The sequence below is a fragment of the Ischnura elegans genome, chromosome 5, assembly GCF_921293095.1.
Source record: "Ischnura elegans chromosome 5, ioIscEleg1.1, whole genome shotgun sequence".
NCBI lineage: Eukaryota > Metazoa > Arthropoda > Insecta > Odonata > Coenagrionidae > Ischnura > Ischnura elegans.
The window spans coordinates 134856702-134876758 of NC_060250.1; the positions used below are offsets into that span (position 1 = coordinate 134856702).

The 20057-nt window shown below is 37.4% G+C and overlaps 1 protein-coding gene across 1 annotated transcript in view; it reads left to right on the forward strand.

Moving 5' to 3' along the window:
- Positions 1–17657, forward strand: part of LOC124159600 (protein GPR107) — a 52802-nt gene extending 35145 nt beyond the window's left edge. Inside the window, exons 10-13 of the mRNA XM_046535525.1 lie at positions 4920–5050; positions 5134–5275; positions 14191–14357; positions 16891–17657. Coding sequence (XP_046391481.1) covers positions 4920–5050; positions 5134–5275; positions 14191–14357; positions 16891–17017 — 567 coding nt within the window. The 3' untranslated portion in view covers positions 17018–17657. The remainder of the gene's footprint in view (positions 1–4919; positions 5051–5133; positions 5276–14190; positions 14358–16890) is intronic.
- The last annotated feature ends 2400 nt before the right edge of the window (positions 17658–20057 follow it).

Genomic DNA, 20057 nt, shown 5'->3' on the forward strand with positions numbered 1-20057 from the left:
CTGCTCAAGCCGTTCTGGAAGTCTTCTTTGTCTATCTTTCGCACACTTCTTCACACAGTTGGGCCCCTGATACCTCATTGAGGGATTAGCAAGGGTCAACTGCGGAGGGAAGGTTGTCGGGGCGGAACTCTTTGCCCTTTTGAGGCTAGCGTTCTCTTTATATCTACTCTATATGAGCACCCTGTTTGATCAGTGTTAATAACGAAATCACTATTATATTTTTTCATCAAATTTTTAGTCTGTATTTGAAAAATCTCCGCAGATTTTAATACATCCTCCAGTGAATAATGCTCCTTTTTTGATTCATATTTCGTTATTTTTCTCTGCACAATTCTGAATTTCTTTTTAAAAGATTTCACCCACGTAGCACTTGCTGTAAAGGAAAAAGTCGGAGAAATATGCTGATTGGCCGCCGAGAGTGCCCACTCCTGCAATGTCCTCGTCGACACTGCTTCACACCTCTGCCTCGCTTCAACGAAGCATTCGCTCACCCATTCATCAATCATTCGCAGTTTTTCGAGGCGTGTGCCTCCACTTTCTATGTCTTTCTTCCATTTTTGAAGCATACCTTTGTGTTTCAAAAACACCGAGCCTTGATTTTGTAAGGTGGCAAGGCTCCAGTTGAGGTGCTCCCTAGCCAAGTTCATGACTTTGAATTTAACCCCCAGAGGTACCTCCTTGTACTTCACTTTCTTCGGACTCGGCTCATATTCGCTTCCCTCCGATTGTGATGCTTCAGAGGCTTCAGATGACGTGATGGCCATGGCCATGCCGGAAACTCCTGGCGTTTGTTCATTGGCAAAACGAATATCTTCCGCTTTGCCTTCATCTTCTCCATCCATAAAAAGCTCATCAGTTTCAACAAATTCATATTCATCTAGCATTTCAAGGAACCTCCCTACAGCTTCTTCTCCAATTAATTGAGATCGTTGAGAAATGAAAGAGCTGGATAAATCCCCGATGAGTTGCATAGACCTTAAGTTGTCTGAAATTGACAAGAAATCGCATTGATTATTGCCGCAGATGTACCAAGAATACAAAAATCACCACAAAATTTGAGAAATTCTATCAAAATCACTACTTCATTTACCTTCAAAGCAACGCACAGCACCGGAGATGTCTTCTTTCATTTGAGTTGATGGCAAAACCGATAGTAGGGTGTCATTCTCATTCTCTGACAATGAAGAGGCGCTACTGGACGACGGACAACATTCTCGAGTATCCTCCATTTGGATTCCGAAAACTCACGCCACGATGCTTTAATTAGGTGAAACTAAATAACGCATTACACTTACTGCAGGATACTTGAACTACGCTTCACTTCAACCTCAATGATCAAAAGCTGGATTGGAACTGGCGGAAAAGACGGCCAATAACAACTAGCATGCATTGCCGTATGAATAGAATAACCCTTCCCAGCACTGAAAAAAGGTTCAAAACGGGATTTTTCCGCTTCAACATTCCTTTACTCATAACGCCATTTCCACTGGGTTTTCCCTCCATTACGATTTCTCCACTGCCCGCCCACTGTCTTCTAAACAAATCTTATCGCCCCTAACTACAGAATGTCCTTCCATCAACCCTGTCCCCTTTATGTCATACCTTCTTGCGCCATTCAAAGAGTTCCGCCCCGACAACCTTCCCTCCGCAGTTGACCCTTGCTAATCCCTCAATGAGGTATCAGGGGCCCAACTGTGTGAAGAAGTGTGCGAAAGATAGACAAAGAAGACTTCCAGAACGGCTTGAGCAGGCAGTTGGGACGCAGGGTCATTGCACTTGACGGGCGATAATGGGTAGGGGAGGTACCTGGCTAGGGTTGGTGACTGAATATGCGGATACCCGGTTGTGTCTATTTGGTGAGAAGAATAAGTTGAGATCATAAATATATGAAGAGGCTGAGGGAACAATGTCTTGGTCGAGGATGAGCACATTACCTGGAAATTCACGTGTAGTTATATGCGTCCTCAAGTTCGCGTGGTAATTATATATTTATTTATTTAATCCAGTCCAAAAACAGCACGAGGCCAATTACAGAGGATAAACAATAACAGGAGAAACAATTTAATAATATAAAGCATCGTAACCATTAATGAACAAAATATTTTCAACAGTATTTACAAATAAATAACAAAGAATAGTAAATTTTATCGGGTGTTGTGAGGAATAGGGGACAAATTACGATAGTGATGGAGTAAGATGTATGAGGTATGAAAAAAATGATCAAATTTGGAACACATTCGGCATAGGAGTTAATGGAAGGAGGAAGTCTGAATAGAAAAGAACGTTTGGAGACAGAAAGGCGGGGGGTGAAAATATGAAATAGGCCACTCGACCTCGTCGTGCACGAAGGAACGCGAAGAGGAAAAAAGAAAGAAGGTCAGATGATCTGTATTTGCATTTAATGATATTCAAGAAAAGTCTCCGGTCATTGAGGATACGGCGATCAGCTAAGGTAGCATTGCCAAGAGAGGATCTAATCTTATTGAGGGAGAAGTTACGAAATGGCAAGTGGCGGTAGCGGACAATAGAAAGGAAAAAAATTCAAAGGGCTTTCTGGGAGCTTTCATAAAGAAGGTGGGGCCATAGACCAGATTTGGCAGCAGTATTCTAGGACCGGAGAGACACAGGAAAGGAAGAAGGTGCGTAGAGCAATTAGATCCAACACCTCACTCAGGCGATATAGCTTACCCGCCAAAGACATAGAGCGGGTGGAAATGGAAACCATTCGGAATACTATTTAAAATTCGTAAACTAATATAAAAATAAAAGATAGCCAAGTAACTGACATAAAAGAATAGGAATGAATTATAGCAGTGATTTTAAAACATAATAAGGAAGAAAAAAATTTGACCCCACTAGGACTCGAACCCCGAACGTATACATCAAATGTCTCGTCCTCGCGCCTTAACCCACTAGGCTACGCCGCATGCTGTACAAGGGAGAGTAGTCGAAGGAACTCGTAGTGCGCGGAATCTTTACATGCGAATATCTTTCGAACCCGGGCCTATGTGGAAGAAAGCCGTGACACTTTTTCTACCTTACCTATATTGTTTCAGGAAATAACATCGTCATTCAGATCCCGAACATCACTTTGGCGACCTCTCCTTGTAAGTAGTGGGTTTTAAAGTAATTTCAACTCTTTTAATACTCGAGGAAACTTCATTTGTTCAAGAAATATTTTCTAAATTCATTATTTTTCAATATTTTGTTTTCTTTTATGAAGGAAAATAATTGTGTTTTTATATTTTGGAGGGGTCTGGACTTTTCGGATGTACTCGGGGTGGAGCATACTCGCTTGGAGGGGCGGAGTAGTGTCAGGTGGTTTGTGCGAGTGCATTATGTCCGGGAAACCATATGCAGATCTGGGGGGGGGGGGCACGGGGGAAGAAAGCCGTGCACCCCCAATCTCATGTGCACCCCCCAAACCTGAAAAAATATGCAAGGTATTTAATACGATCCCATTATCATTGCGTTCGTTTTGTATTACGAGGTATCCTTGTACCCCGCCAGAGTAAAATCCTGGATACAGCCTGCTTGTCCCTCCCCTCCCAGAAATAAATCCTGGATGAAGGAAACGCAAATACATATTTGGGTCTTAATATCAAAATTAAAATTATAGACGAGTGCGAAAGTAGTTGGACTTTTAAGACTGATATCGAGAGGCGGTTTGATGTCTCGTCATTTAAGTTGTTCACATGTGGAATCAGCACTATTGAAGTGGTTTTGTTAACAAAGGTCTGCAGGACTGTCCATAAATGGTGCGATGTTAAAGACAAAAGTTGACTTCATTTCCAATGGGGAGAAATACCTTCAACCACCGAATCATGCCGTATTTCAGTGAACCTTTTGGCCAATTTTCCAACTGACATACTGGTTAAACATTGGAAAACTCGACAAAACCGATGTTGTCGGAATGATGTATTCGCAAAATTATCCACAAATGAAATGAAACCTTGGTAACTTTTCACTGGAAATTATTTATTGGTACAACGTGTATCAACGCTGAGGCGTCATTCTCAAGTATTCCCATGTTTCGACACCTCAGCGTCGAAACGCGTCGTACCAATTAATAATTTCCTGTGAAAAATTACTAAAGTTACCAATTTTTCATTTCAACATGGATTTTCTCAAAGTTAGAGCAGAATTGATTGACTTATCCACAAACGTCCACCTCATACCAAACATATTGATTGAGACTAGTTGCACTGTTTTTACATGTTTCTATGGCGATCAAAAAATACAAGAACGGAAATAAAATCACCGGGTAAGTAATGCTTTATAAAATTGAAAATCCCCCATTTCTTTCTTTAAATGTGTTGATACTCAACTAGATTGTGCCTGATAATGACTCTTATGCTGTTTTACTTTTTTAAATATCACGGAAACAAAAGAAATACTGTGAATACGAAGATTATGGGGCTTTGGTCAGTTTATTCAACACCTTTGGATACAACAAGCACTCAGTTTTGCGAGTAATTTCCAAGGGATTACGAACACTCGTAAAACTGGGCTTCTACTGTATTTATTTTTTTGGTATTCATTGGTCATGGCCGAACATTATTAAAATATACTTTAAATGGGGAATTAGGAGGAAAAATTACTGAGCATAATTATTTAGTCTCCGTGGGAATTCATTATTTGCTATTAAAAATAATCAGTGGACTGTCGGTGGAGCATGTTGTGAATGAAGAGAATGCCCTCTTGTCACTGTGCCGGACCGATCACTGCCAGAAGGCTTCTCAAGTACCATTAAGGCATTAAGGAATACATTGCTCCAGGCTCAATCTTTACCTCAAACTGTTGATGTGGCTATAAAAGTAAAGAGCTAAGAGAGAAAAGTAAAGAAAATAGCTAGCTGTCTATTCATGCGTAACAATTTGAACCAAGTGAACACTTATGAAACACTTCTTTACCATCAGGTTCTTGCCAATGTTGCTGAAATTATAATTGAAGAATCGGAAGAAGGTGACTTGGAGTACAGGAGATGGAGGGACATATTCATTTTGGTCGATCTCATTTGTTGTGGAGCCATCCTTTTCCCTGTTGTTTGGTAAATAGAATTTATTCAAGTCTCTGAAACTGAATGTATAGTTGTGAATCTCTCTCTCATGATGAATGATTCTGATCCTTTAGGTCAATAAGGCATTTACAAGAAGCTTCACAGACTGATGGGAAAGCTGCTATTAATTTGAGGAAACTGAAACTTTTCAGGCATTTTTACATTATGATTGTGTGCTACATATATTTCACTCGCATCATTGTGTACTTACTAAGGGTAAGTGATTATTGGTCTTTTGTCATAGTGTATATGTTTACTATTCTTTCATATTGTTTTTGCTTTGTTATTTGGAATTAAGTTGTAAGATTTTTGAAGGCAGAATTCTACTAAAGGAGGTAAATCTTTTGTCAATCTTTGTGTTAGAAATCTTTTGATGATTTCTATTTACACTGCATTTAAGCCATTCGTGAGATAGTGACTGTATGCCACTACTCACAATTACGTCATTCTTAGTTACATTCTCTGCCTTTAGAAATAAGTTCACTCCTGGAATGGGCTGATGCTCATTCAATGACTCATATGTGGCATTATACTATTTAGTTGCTGTTTGGTACACAATTGGGATGAAGATACATATACGTAGCATAGCATCCTCAAGTTTTCCTGGATACGAGACAATTACTTATACCACTTATTTTTTATCAGAGCATGACCCAGTTTCAATGAATTATCATCATCTTCAGGCACAAATATAATGATTATATGATATGATACATGATGATGATAATTCATTGAAACCCGGGTCGCACTCTGATAAAAAATAAGTGGTACATATAAGTAATTGTCTCATATCCAGGAAAACTTATAATGGAATGGTATGGCTTTCCTGGTATGTGTATTGAATTGTGGAAGGTTACTCGGGGTTTCCACCTGGTCAGGTTGTCCATGAAGGCCGATGTTTTGATGCACGAGTCATCCATCGAAATGTTGGCCGTGATGGAGAAGCTGATCCTGTGGAAATCCTGAGTCACCATGAACTTCCTGCATGCCTTTCCATTATGATCAAGAACTTAGATGATTGCTATTTATATCTGGAAACATGGGCAACAGATCAGCTGACACTAATAGCCTTGGATGAATTGTTTTCAGCTTACCCTGAATCTACTTCTCCTTAGCATGGTTAGGGCTCTCCTTCCTTGTAAAGTTGTACCTAGAGAGTTGTGGTGTGTTGCCTGTACACAGAGGCAGCAAAGAAGAACAAGTAACTGCCAAATGTTCATGAAAAGGAATAACTCCAATGTTTGTATCGATGCTCATAGCCTCGCATCAAGGTGGCCTCACACCATGGCAGCTGGAACCAGAATGACGTCACACGGACTTTTCCCAGCATTCATACTTAACCGTCACATTTTCACACGCTTGAAAATTTTCACTTTTCATTAAGTCGGGAAAAATAGATATTGTCATTTAACAATCTAAAAGCATGAAATACATACTCCAGGAGTAATAATCTTTCTATTTAGGCAATTAAAAAAGAAAGGAAACCGCCCTATTGTATGTTAACTCACAAGTGTAATGCAGTGTTGCATTTGGCAGGGTGACAGAATTTCTTGATCCCTTACGTAGGTTTATCAACTTAGGCTAGGTCTCAGGATGTATCTTGTGCATATATCGAGGACTTAATGTATTTGGGAAGTTATCACCCTCGATTGTAACTTGCCGCATGACACCGAAAAAAGCGAATGTTCTTTTTTTATATATTTGGAGGTAATTTATTCGCTTATATATTATGCAAATTTCTCTGAAGCTATCCTGCAATTCTTCTATAATAGGGTGATTTCCTATAATTTTTTTATTGCCTAAATCGAAAGATTATTACTCCTGGAGTACGCATTTCCCACTTACAGATTTTTAAATGACGATATCTATTTTTTGTGATTAAATGAAAGTGAAAAATTTCAAGTGCGCGAAAGCGCAACGGCTAAGTATGAATGCCAGAAAAAGCCTGTGTGACGTCATTCTGGTTCCTGCTGCCACAAAGTGAGGTGACCTTGGGGCGAGGATGTATGCGCTGCTGAGATGCAGGCTGCTAGCAAGTAGCAGAGTACCCTGCGAGCAGATAGCGCTTGGCTTAAATAAGGATTATTCATACCTTATCAAACGAAGGAAACTTTCCGACCTTGGGCAGTTTTAATAGGTGATTATTAAGAGATGTTTCCCTGAGCTCTGTGCCTCATGCATGCATTGGTAATCTCCGACGATGTAAAACTCCTATCTACTCGTGTAGAAACTAGGTCCCTGTGACGTCATGTGGAGTGGCATGGCATGGGCGCCAATCTGGCCTTTTTCAAATGAGGATAAAATTGACCATTGCCATTCGCCTAAACTGGGATTTCTAAAACTAAATGATTTGTATATTAAGAATACACTAATGGTGGGTAACGAATCGCAATCAATGCCTTTCAGTTTCTTTGATGAAGGAAACTACCTTATTATGGGAAATTGAAGAGACGAGAAATTTTGACAATGCATGTTTTTTTATGCAATGATTCCTTCAAGAAATGTTCATACAAACTTTGTTATTACGAACCTCATTCGGTTTTTTAGTCCAGTGAACTTCGTAATAACAAGAGTCTACTGTATTTTGATTATTAGGAGTGGATAATGGTTTTTTTATTATTAGTAAAAGCCTTAATAGCTATTTTGGTTACAGCAGCAATGTTGTTCATTCATAAATGCTACATACCTATTTTAATTGGGTGTAAAGGTAAACCCTATACAATTACACATTAGTCAAGGGAGTTTTTCTCACAAATTGACCAGTTAATTCTATGGAGACAATATGTACTCGCTAGGCTACCATGCTTCCATATCACACACCTCTAATTTAGTTCAGTGGGCTGTTCACTCACTTATCCATACCAACCTTGAGGTTGTATCACTGAATTCCTGTTTTTCCTTGTACAATCTGTCAATTCCTATTGGAACTTTTATAATTACTCATAATATATGAGAAATAGAAATTTTAAAAAGGTGGTAAGTCTATTGGAGGACCAGGTACTTTGTGAAATACGTATAGTGGACAGTTGAATAATCAAATAAGCGGTTGCAGGAAAGTATACATGGGCCAAGGATTGTGTGCGGTTTTTGTGGAGTTGCTGCTGGTTGAGGTGAAGCACTCATAGGGGTATGATGGATAGGTGGCAAGGGGAGGTGTGGCTATGAGTACTGATGGTGAAAGTATTGAAGAGAAGTAATCTCTTATTTCTCTGGCTCATTTACAATGACACTGTCAGAATTGCAATTACATAATTGCATTTAAAAATAACTATTTGAAAAATTAATCAGTGGGATTACTTTTAATTTTGCTCCTGCGCATGAAGCAATTACTGTCAATATCATCTTAAATAGGGAGTACGAACTTGCAAACCAGTCCTATAATTATTAATAAATGCATAAAATAATAATTAAAATGCTTGATTTAGGTACTTCAGGCATGAATAAATACGTTCCAATAGAAATTTACTCCTGTGGATGAGGTTAATGTAGCTGGAAATGCCTTTCGCATAACATGCATTGAGTTTAAACTTGCATTTTTGAGTATGTACTCACATGTAGTGATTATTCAAATTTAGACATTACTCACGCAAGCTTTGAAGTATATTACAAGTAAAAATTACCTTTTCAAAATTTATTGATTTCAAGTAAAAATTGACAAAGGTGTAATTATTAAAAGGTATTAGATTAATTTTACTTTATTTCATCACATCAATGCTTGCTTATTGGTAGATTGGTTGAACAATGGGGAACATGCACAATTTTTTAAAAGTACTTGAATAAGAAGCTCCCTGCCTCAAATGTACTCATCGAAAATTTTGCGGATGAATAATATTTATTAGCTGAGTTATGAGTCTTTAAAAATAGACCTTCATCGGCTGCTTGAAAACACGACGTCATCGGAGCGTGACATCACGGCACGGTATCCACTGATAACAGACTGAGGAAGTGGATAGAAAATCGATCTGCTAGGGCTCAAATGCAAATTTAGGCGAAAATAATTGCTGTTTTAATGCCAAAATGCAGACTGTGAATATTTTGGGTTGCCAAGGCTTTGTTGTAACAAATAGAGGGGATTGTTTGGGGAGATTTGGAAAGATTAAATGAAAATTAGTTGGTTGCAGATTGTGATCTACGTTGGACACCCATATCATTTAGTTAGTGGAATAAGTGTATTGCAGCATGGATATTCAATAGGCATACGTGTGAAAACCATATATGTCGTGTTTAGTGCCCCGCCGCTCAATTTTCTCGCTGGAGAGGATTTTTGCTTGTGCCCAAAGGAAAAAAATAAGAGAGGAAAGTGGTTGATGGCCTACAGAATGGAGTAAAAAACTTTATTTACAATGTCAACGGGATGTTTCTCAACGTAAGTACATTCTTGAATCGGGGTTACCGTAGGTTTTTTCAAATCGCCAGTATTTCTCAGATGGCCACCAAATTAAGGATGTATCACTCATTTCACCTTGTAAACAACCCTATAAATGTACTACCTAATAGTCCACCGATTGTAGGATTATATTTATAAAGGAAGGTGGCTATTCATAAGAATAAATACTGATTATGATTAAACCATGGGTAAAATAAGGAGTATACTAGAAATATGTGGCTTTTGGTAAGGTAAATTAAGTAGATTTTTGCTGCTGTGATGCCCATAAAGTTTGCTGAATGTCAATGCAAAATCTAAAATTTCGTCTCGTTTCTGCAATGGGTTTCTTTTCAAAAACAGGAGCTTGAGTACAGAGTAAATAGTATTTTAAACTTATTTCTGTGTCTATCAAATATTTTTTTTTGTACCTTTTCACGATCATTAGGATCTCAACTCCGGCCGATTAGGGAAAACTATCCAAGTTCCGCATGGTAGGTAACTAAGTAAATACATAAATAGATTTTCAGCTAGCAATGGATATATTAAATCTTAATGGACATTAAATAAATATTCAAAAACGTTTGTAAAATAATTTTCATTAATCGCATAATTATTTACCTGCTTTATATTACGCACCGCATCGAGCTAGTGACGAAGCAATCACTGTTTTTCAGAAAATCAGCTGCCGTAAGGAAGTCGACCAAAAGTAAACTGAGGTATTGTGCTTTCTTAACCCATTACCGGCCGAGTAAAGAAATACTTGAAAATATATAATTTTTTCTCTTCAATTTACCTAATAACATGCTAAATAAGGTAAATTGAAAATATGGGCCTTCAAAAAAATTTGCTTATGGTAGGGAAAAAAATGTTGCGTTTTCGCAACGTTGGCGGAATCCGGTATCTACATGCTGTTATGCAACCCGCATTACAATACATTGCCGTCTCATAGTAATATGTTGTTTTTACTGTCGGATATCATCCTCTACCTTTTTATGCCACGTATATGACAAATATCGTCATATTGGATAAATAAAATCCTTAGATATTATGTTTCCAATGAGATGTTGTTGTTATTTGACCTAAATCCACTATAAAATTGACATGCTTTACGGTTTGATAGAAATAAGCCAAAGCGAAAATTTTCTCAGAAGAGCATGTATTTCACATTTTTTATTGACTTTAATTTTATCATTGCAGAATGAATAACAACAATTAATGGCTAGTTATGAAATACTCAAGCATTTTGGGTGCAATGGAACATAAAATTTCGTACATTCATACATGGTTTGGCTTTTACACTGTTTCGGCTACTACTGAATTGTTTTTAACTCTATGGCCAAATTCGTCCTTTCATGCTTCACGAATCCGCGATGAATTACATGGCCTAACTTTTTCTATGTTTATGGACGCGAATTTTATAGGGGTACGTCATCTACTGACTTATTCACTTCACTTTTTAGATGCGTCTCTGCTAGATATGATTTGAACTCTACCAGTGTAATTTACATCCGTTGCGTAACCTGTATAATCTCCTGGCGTTAGTGCAAACGCTGTCCAGTTAGTTGATAAGCTAGGACCTTTTTTCCCCTGAATTCTAGTGCGGTAATTTTCATTTGCATAGTCAATCAGGTCCACACCTCCCATGTATTTGCCATACTCCCCAATAACACGAATAGTATTTTCTTTTATTAACATAGAATAGTATGTGAAATAGTATTTTCTTTTTCCTGCTGAAACTTTTCCCTGTGCCCAATGGAAGCAAAAAACTTGTATTGCTGTCTACAGGGACAATCTAGTGATCATTCCATCGAATAATACTAAGAACTTCGGCTTTATCAAATGTTTGTTTTCATGTTCCTCTCGGTTTCACGTCGATGGTTTTATAATATTCTATCAGGCACTCCTCCGTTATATTTTCACGGATGGCTCCAGTGACAAATAATCCTTTTTCTTTCAAAGCAATAAAGTCTTCAAGATGAAAAGAAGTGATCGAAAAACATACGATGATTCGAGGGATCAGGGATAATATTTAGAAATTCCAGAATAACACTTGCTTCAAAGCCTAAATTTCGATGGGAGTAATTTTCTATCACCTGGTTGAACCCTAAAACCGTATGAATAACAAAAGCACCAAAGTTAAAAGCAAAATCTAAAAGGCTTGTTTTAAAAGAAAATTAATGCACTGTAGTGACAGAAGTAAGGTAGCATTTGCTCATTATTTCAAAATTTATGCGCAAATATTCCGAATTGTAATAATTTTTAATTCAAGTCGTCAAATGGAGGTCATAATTTACAAATCTGTCATTTTTGTCCAGACGTGAATTGTCTGAAAAGTGTAGATTATTTTTTATTTATCTAAATATGTTTTGGTGCAATCATTTCCGAACCAAATCTACGCCTTATCGTCTTCATTCACCCAATACCCTGTTGTGGAAGTCGGTGATATCGCTGAATCGTGAATTAAGGAAGGACTAATTCGGATTGAATGTACGGAGTTTTGTGTTCCATTGCACCCGAAATGCTTTCATGCAATTCATAAATAATCATTATTTGTTGTAATTCAATCTGTTGTGGTAAAAATGTCAATTAAAAACTGGAATATACGATATCTTCTGTAAAAATATTCGCTTTGACTCATTTCTTTCAAGCCGTAATGCATCTCTATTTTATACTAAATTTAGGTAAAATAATGCAGCATCTCATTGGAAATATAATATCTAAGAAATTTAATTATCAAATATGACGATATCTGTCAAATGCGAGGCATAAAAAGGCGTAGGATTATATCTGACAGTAAAAACGGCATATTCCTACGAGACAGAAAAATGTGGTAATGCGGGTTGCATAACCTCCTATAGATACCGGATTCTGCCAACGAACGTTGCGAAAACGCAACATTATTTTCCGGATCTGATTTTCGCTTAATGTTGACTCCCTGACGAAATATAAGCTTTAATATCTATTAATTGACATTTCTAAGTCCACATGGACGAATAAAAAACTTAATAAAGGGAATAGTTACTCTTAGGAAAAATTATTTATCTTGCTTAACAGGAGACTAGAAAATTGACACATTTTGAGTATTTTTATAAATATCGAAATACTTATTAAATGTCATTATAATCTCACTAAAAATCAGTTTAAACTTATTTTTATTGAAGAAAGCGAATTCTACATGAATAAAGTTCAATTGAAACATTTTTTTTGCTTTTCTCAATAATGTTGTGTTTTCGCAACGTTGGCCGTAAATGGGTTAAATCCCTCTTAAGTCAATTTGTCCTTTAAGGAACTACTACAAAACTCAACGAAGATTTTTACTTCGATATCTTGTATTCAAGGCTCTACCACTCTTCTCTCTTAGCGAAGGGAATGGTGTACCATGCGATGACGTCAGAAGGCGTTTCAGGTCATGTGACTTCAAGCGATATTTGAGCATTTTTAATTAGCATTTATTGACGTTTGTGGAGTTCTAGGAGAGTTTTGGCGTATATATTTGGTCTCGTGAGAAAATTTTCTATTCAATGAGATTAACTAGCATGATGAACAAATTTCATGCATGTTCCCCATTGAAACTACAGCAGACTCCCGATCATACGGCTGCAGTTCATCCGGGTAGCGAATTATCCGTGCACGGTTTTCACTCTCGCTCAATTTTTTCAGTGATCTTTATAAAAACAAAAATAAATAAATAAAATCGTACGCAAAATCATTGGAATTACTGTATTAATGCTATCATAAACCAGGCTTATTATTTCTGTTAGAATCCCATTCGTAAAATGGAAGTGATCGCGTGCTAGCTGCATTCACAGAAACACCGTGTTCCTGTTTTCCAAGCCTCGCAGTGCGCGACTGCACTCCGTGATCACGTCCCGCAGCAGTTGCAACGCGGGTAACTTGTGCGAGAGGCGACTGCGTGGCGTGGTGCCTGACAGTGTAGTTTCCGACGTTGGGCAGTGGTTTTGAAGCGTTCGAGCCGACCACTCTTCTGTATCCGTGATCACAAAGCCACGGATGTGTGGTTTTTGAAACCAGGCCATACATTAGGCTTTAATAATACGAGCACAACCATGTTATCGCCGCTAAAAAGATCGCAAATTGGTGAAGAAAGCTCTCAATGAGTCCGGGAAGCACTCTAATCTAACAGAATAAGTGCATGAATATTAATATATTGTTTGCTTTAGGTAAATTATGGACGTTGCAAGACATTTAAGTGAAAGTTTGGGTTGTACGTGTTTTCCGATTATTCGTGCCGTCTCTCCCATTCATTAATTAGCCCATTTGGATGATCGGGAGTGTACTGTATGTACTGTCTTGGATATCTGGTTATTCATGACAAAGAGTAAGGCACCAAAATTCGATGTTATGTTGCCTTTTTTGCTGTAGGTGTTCAGGTCGTTCAAAGGAATGATAAGTTTTTTCCTTGTTTTAGAGTAAAATCAACCCTCAAGCAATCCGACTGGCACTCTGAGTAGAACACAGGAGAAATATCTGGTGACAGATCAAAAAATGTAACAATAAACGTCTCATTATTTTTTCAACTCTATTGAATTTGACAGTGAAAATAATTGGTTAACAAGCCAATTGTTGTGTTTTATCGTGTTGGTCTTGATCAACTAGTTTTAAAATTCCATTTTCTTGAGTTCCATGTTTTATACCTGTTGTGATAGCTAGAGCACGCATCACCATCATATGATTGGGAAAGGAGCACTTGTATTGCATTGCTTGCAAGTGTGGGAATTCTCAAGCTGCCTTTTTTCTTTTGTAGATCACAGTACCATTTCAGTATGAGTGGCTGGATGCCATGTTTCGAGAAATGGCAACATATGTTTTCTTTGTTCTCACCGGTTACAAGTTCAGGCCTGCTTCTGCAAACCCATATTTCCAGCTGAATCAGGACGATGAAGACGATGAGGAGGAGGAAATGGATATTGTGTAAGTTAACACAATGAATGATTTTTATTTTGTTACTCAAGCCCTTTTTAATAATTCTAATTTAAACCTTTGGGAGTACATAAATACTCCCTGGGTGTTGTAAATGGTGTTTACATTCTCAAATTATTTCTAGTGAAAGATATCGTTCATGTAGACGTCAGAAAAATCGAAAATAATTTGTTTTATTTAAGCATGTTCTAGAAAATGAGTGGGCTCTGGCCAGTGGCTTAACTTTGCAAAGTCAGTGGGAGGTACGCACTAAGTATGGAAATTCAAATGGGAAAAATTAATTAATCTATTTAATCTTTAATTTGGGAGCAAAAAAAGTGATGCCAGGTTTGCCTAGGTTTTTCTACTGCTGTTTGTCTACAGAAACGTTTTTAACTAAGGATGAGTCAGTTCTTAAATTTTTTCGGTTCTCGGTACTGGTCCGGTTCTCCCCCATTGGTTCTCAGTTCTAAATACTCGGTTCCAAGGATGAACTGTTATAATCTGCATTAATGGCAAATTTAAATGAACAAACACAAGAAGTGAAAGAAAATAGCTTCATTAAAGATGTAAATTAGTGTGAAAGCTCTGAGAAAAAAAACTTAAGATCGTTTCTATAATTTTAATTGCCAAGTAAAAAAGTTTAAATAATGCATGATCGACCAATATGTCGCATTACATCAGGCAGCCTCTGGTTGTTTTCTCCAGGTTTTGATTGAAAAAATTCAACAATTTTACCCTATCTGAGTCTAATCTATTCTTTTTTTGGCATAAATATTGCCGGCAGTTCTGAACAGGTGTTCCCCGAAAACTGTAGGGGTCGATGTTGATTTTGAAGGGCCATGCAAAATATGCTTGGAGCACATTTTACATGCTGCATAGATAGTTCGCATAGCATCAGGATCAATAGTGAATCTCCCCCAACTTCTGATGACATCATCTCTTAATTTTTTGTAACTTGTGAGTCGGTTCAAAATATATTGTATTCTGCGATGTAGATTAAACTTGTTACTTTAATTGACAACTTATTCGCATGATTCACTGTCACAGTTCTTATATCCTCAACAATAAACTGCTCAACACGCCAGTACAGCGACACCTTGGATAAACTGAGCGGCTGTGAGCTGAGGCAGAATTGCAATGCAGTGTTGCATTCTACAGGATAACTACACTTTTTGAAGCCTTGCATCAACTTACAAACAAGCTCTCGGAATGCATCTTGTTTGTATATCGAAGAATTTCTGTATATGTTCATGATTCCATCATGAGACCACTTTCAGACGAAACGATTATCCTCCGACCGCTGTTCACGGCACGGCACACAGCGTTGCAGAGAGTCGTCTAATCTGAAAGCCGCCTGAATTTCACTTTCATGGCAAAAAGTCGTTTTCTCTGAAAGCAGCCTCAATATAGCATTATGTATATTTCATGCCGTGGAAAGCGCGTTGCTGGGCCAAATTGAAATGGGCATGTGCCGTCAACTATGCAATTCGACTCGTTTGAAGACATCTATAGAGACCTATGTAAGTTGAAAAAAATGGCGCCATGCCGTGGATGGCGGCAGGCAAAAAGTCAGCTCGTTTGAAGGAAGTCTAAGTGATCGCAGCTTTGGAAATGTTACAATGTTGGCGAGAGTGACAAACTGATGAACCTTTAAATGTGCGTTTTAGCGAGCAACTCTCAAAAGAAAAAAAATCTGGATGCCATGCAATCAGAAGGTAACATATGCATTTTTTAATCTTTTTGGCCTTAATATGCTGCAGACTATATTGGCTTTGGGCACCAAATTCAAATCCTTGCCGCTGTTCCGAGCCAGTTCCAAAGTAATGACTTTAAGCGATCGGTTCTTGATACTGGTTCCATAGGCCATGAACCGGCAGTACCGAGAACTGGGTACTGGAACTAAACCATCCCTATTTTAAATGCTATTTGATATTACACGTGAAATCAGTCTTCAATAAATGCTTTTTGCAGTGGATTTAAAGGCCTAAATTCTCTGGACTATGCATTCATCCTTGCGTTAACAGAAAAAATCTCTGTGTTGTCAAAATTCCTGCATAGTGTTGAAATGTTACAAATCATATGTTGTTATGTTATTGTCGGATACCCTAGGAAAAGAGGAGTCGGTAGATTTGCTAGTAAAGTTGTTTTGTTACCATGTAACATGCTTGTAATATTTTGCCACAGTATTTTACACAGTAATATTTTGCGTAGCAGCAAGGAAAATTTTTTACCTGCTAAACAAGAGGTCGTAGGTTCCAATCCTGTGTGGGTATATTACCCCTATCCAGGGCATGGTCGTTCCTACACATGCATTGTTAAATTTGTTGAACACCTTACAAAATGTAAAATGACCAATATGTGCTGTATTCGGTGGTATGTGAATAAACAAAAAAATGTGACATTTTCTGGTTGCCAGACACCAGTTGAGGTTTTATTTGTTTTCCAATTTGAATGCTGAATTTTTTAAACTTTCATTTTTTAAGGTATTGGATGCATATGCTGAATACTGCTTCTTCTGAAAACCATGCTTTTTTACTTCTAGTGTCACACAGACTGGACTAACTGAAGGGCTGACTAAAATATCTAGAACCAAGAATTCAAGTCAAACGCCTGAGGAAGATAAGGAAATTCTTCTGTCAAAGCGCGAGAGCAGCCATGAATATGACTAGACGGCTGGGTGGAGAAGGAACGAGTGCAAGCTATTCCTGTAGTGCCTTTTGGCCTAATTTTTCTTTTTTTTTTACCTTCCAGAGGACTATTTCTAACCATTAATGAATGTGGTTTGTACCAAGTGTTTAAAGAGACAGCAACTTAAGAAGTGATATGAATCTATCATTATATATCTTCATCTCAGTGATGTATTTGCCGTGACTGCTGAAGATTGTGATATCTACTTGAATGAAATTATATTTTTAAGGTTTGCTGAGTGATGTGCTTATTCTGTATCATTTAGAAGTGTAGGACATCCTGAGAAGAATGGTACATATTTTATTTTCTCTGAAATGTATCGTCTTTTATTATGACTTAATTTTCTAAGTTATGAGGAATAATAATTGTTATTTTTATAAAAGCCGTTAGTTCATGTGAGTGTGTTCTTAAGGTTTTGTTGTTAACTACAATTTGTTCATGTATGTACTCAATCTGAAGGTTACATTTCCATAGTAAATAATTTTGCAGTAATTTTTTGACAATACATCGCAATGAATAATTTTTTTGAATTGATTGTACAGAGAAACTGACTTCATATTTATTAAGTTATTCACTGAAAAATAATTGTAGATTTTATATAAATAAACTACGACAAGCATTTTTCAGTCCTATTAATTTTGATGATCTTCAATTTTTGTTAGATCTAATGGTATTAGCAGTCTTATTATTGTTTAACCCTTTCGAGACAGCGGAGTTTTCGTCTTAGCATGACTGCTATACTGAGCCCCAAGAGACTCTTCTTTCTCGTGGTACGGAGCATTTTTGGAGGGCATTCGTTAAGAAGGGTCTCGCTGAACCTTTTTCGACCCCTCCACGCAGGGACTTCGCATTATCTCGGACTCCGAGAGTAGTCGTGCTCCCTCCTTTCCGGGTTTACGACCATACCTGCGGCATTGGTTCGCGGTCAACTTATGTATTGCTTATATGTTTTTAGCAAATGGATAATTGTTGCTTGCACGTAAATTACAGACTTTGAATTGAATTCCTCATTTTCTTCTGAGCATTGTCAAATTTTAAACAAAGTTCTAAGGCCATTATTAACGCATTTAACGCAGCAACAATTTCCATGTTGATGTTTATTCATAACTCGAGATATAAGTTAATATTTGTCGTAGAATTTCGTTTAAAAATTGTAAACGATGCTCAAAAGACAAATAATTCAATTCTTATTGTATATTTATTGAGAAATGAACAAATATTTATTTCGAAAATTGACTGTATAAACAATTGAATGACCGCTGTCCTGTACCGCTGAGAGGGGCTCTAAAAGACGAAGGGTCCGGGTACCTGCTCCCAGATTCCGAGGGTTAATCCTAAACCCCGAAGGGTTGGGTCCGGAGACAAAGACGTCGTAAACCCACGACCGTCCTAAAAGGGGGGGAGCTAGAAAACGTATATATACGGCTTTCGACCTCTTGGCCGGGTAAATCTCACACGTATATATACGCCCTTCGTCTCCCGGGTCAGGAAACGTCCACACCTATATATACGTGTACAGTAGGGAAAAGGTTAATTGCACTTATCTGTTAAGACTTCTGTGACAATGCTATATTAGTTTAACATACTCAAATGGGACTATCTCTTTATTTTTTACATTTTTAAACGATAATACTAAAATCTAGCAGTACCAATTTTGCAATAATATAAAACTGTCTGTTGCTAGTCATTGTCTCCAACATTCTCTCAACAATTTCATTTTATTTAAATTCAAATTAGAGATGGGTCGAATAGCAGATTTCTCGAACTGGAATTACGAATTTAAATATTTAATCATAGCTCGAATATTCAAATATCTCAAATTTCGAATACCTCGAATTCTAGAATTGCTCAAAGCATAGTAAATGTTATTCTTCTATTTACTATTACATGATGAATGTATAAATAAAGAGGTATATATCAAATATATTTTGAAAATCAACTTTTTTATTTTGAATAAATTCTCCACATTGATTGTTGAAGCTCTACATAAGCTATTTTCGGTTGCACTTTTCCTAAGGGTGACATTGTTTTGACAGACTTATCAGCCTTAAAGCCAATTATTTTTTTATAATCTCAACTTTATTTTAATCTTGAAACACACTGATTTTGTATTGTGGATCAAGAATTGTGGCAAAAGTGAATAATTGTTCTTTTTCCAGAAATTCATAGTGACTTTTACTGGAAAACATCAAATCATTGACGAAACTTTGTAGATGACTATGCAAAAACTTCCTAGATTCTAGGAAATTAATAATGGTTTTTATCAGGGGGAAAACCTAAGAAACTGTGATTGCACTTCCACTTGCAAGAAATGTTGCTTTAAAAGAAAAAGCATCCGGAACATCAATCAACTGCTTGATAGCATTGCACTGTAGTGGAGTTATGTCTACATTAAACTCAGGTTAGAGGCAGCTAATGTTATAGCTTGCTTCTGTTTTGGAAGATGCCTCATCATTGGAAAAAGGGAGTTCCATCTTGTGGGTCCATCCTGAATGAGCATAGAATGAGAAGTGGTGAAAATAATTTTTTGAATGTTGGTGTATTGATGCATTCAGCCAGGGGCCAGTTGGTGTTTTTTACTATTTTTTTAATGAAAATTTTGTTCCTTTATCAACTGCAATGCGTCATTGTGGAGTTGTCGTTCGGCATAGAAAAACGAAACTGACATCAGGGGAAGGCCGCATCCTTATAGTCTTTGAATCCATGATGATATTTCCAATGAGTGGAGCAGTCGGGGAGCAGTAGATGAATGTGTAACGGAAGGTATCTCAAAAGTCAATATTTTTTCCCACCTTTTTCAATTTTTTTGAGCACTTTTGAGGGGGGTTTTCCCCCCTATCATTTTCGGTCCTCTACATCGAACGATACCCATTCACCACTCACATCCGCGAATTTGATATAGTTCGACAACTTGCCTAAAACGGCACTGCATGCACTTAACGACGAGAGTTGTCGACGTAGTTTCCTAGTCAACTATGAAGGACGTGCATGCAACATTGTATGGCAGGTAATTCAAGTATT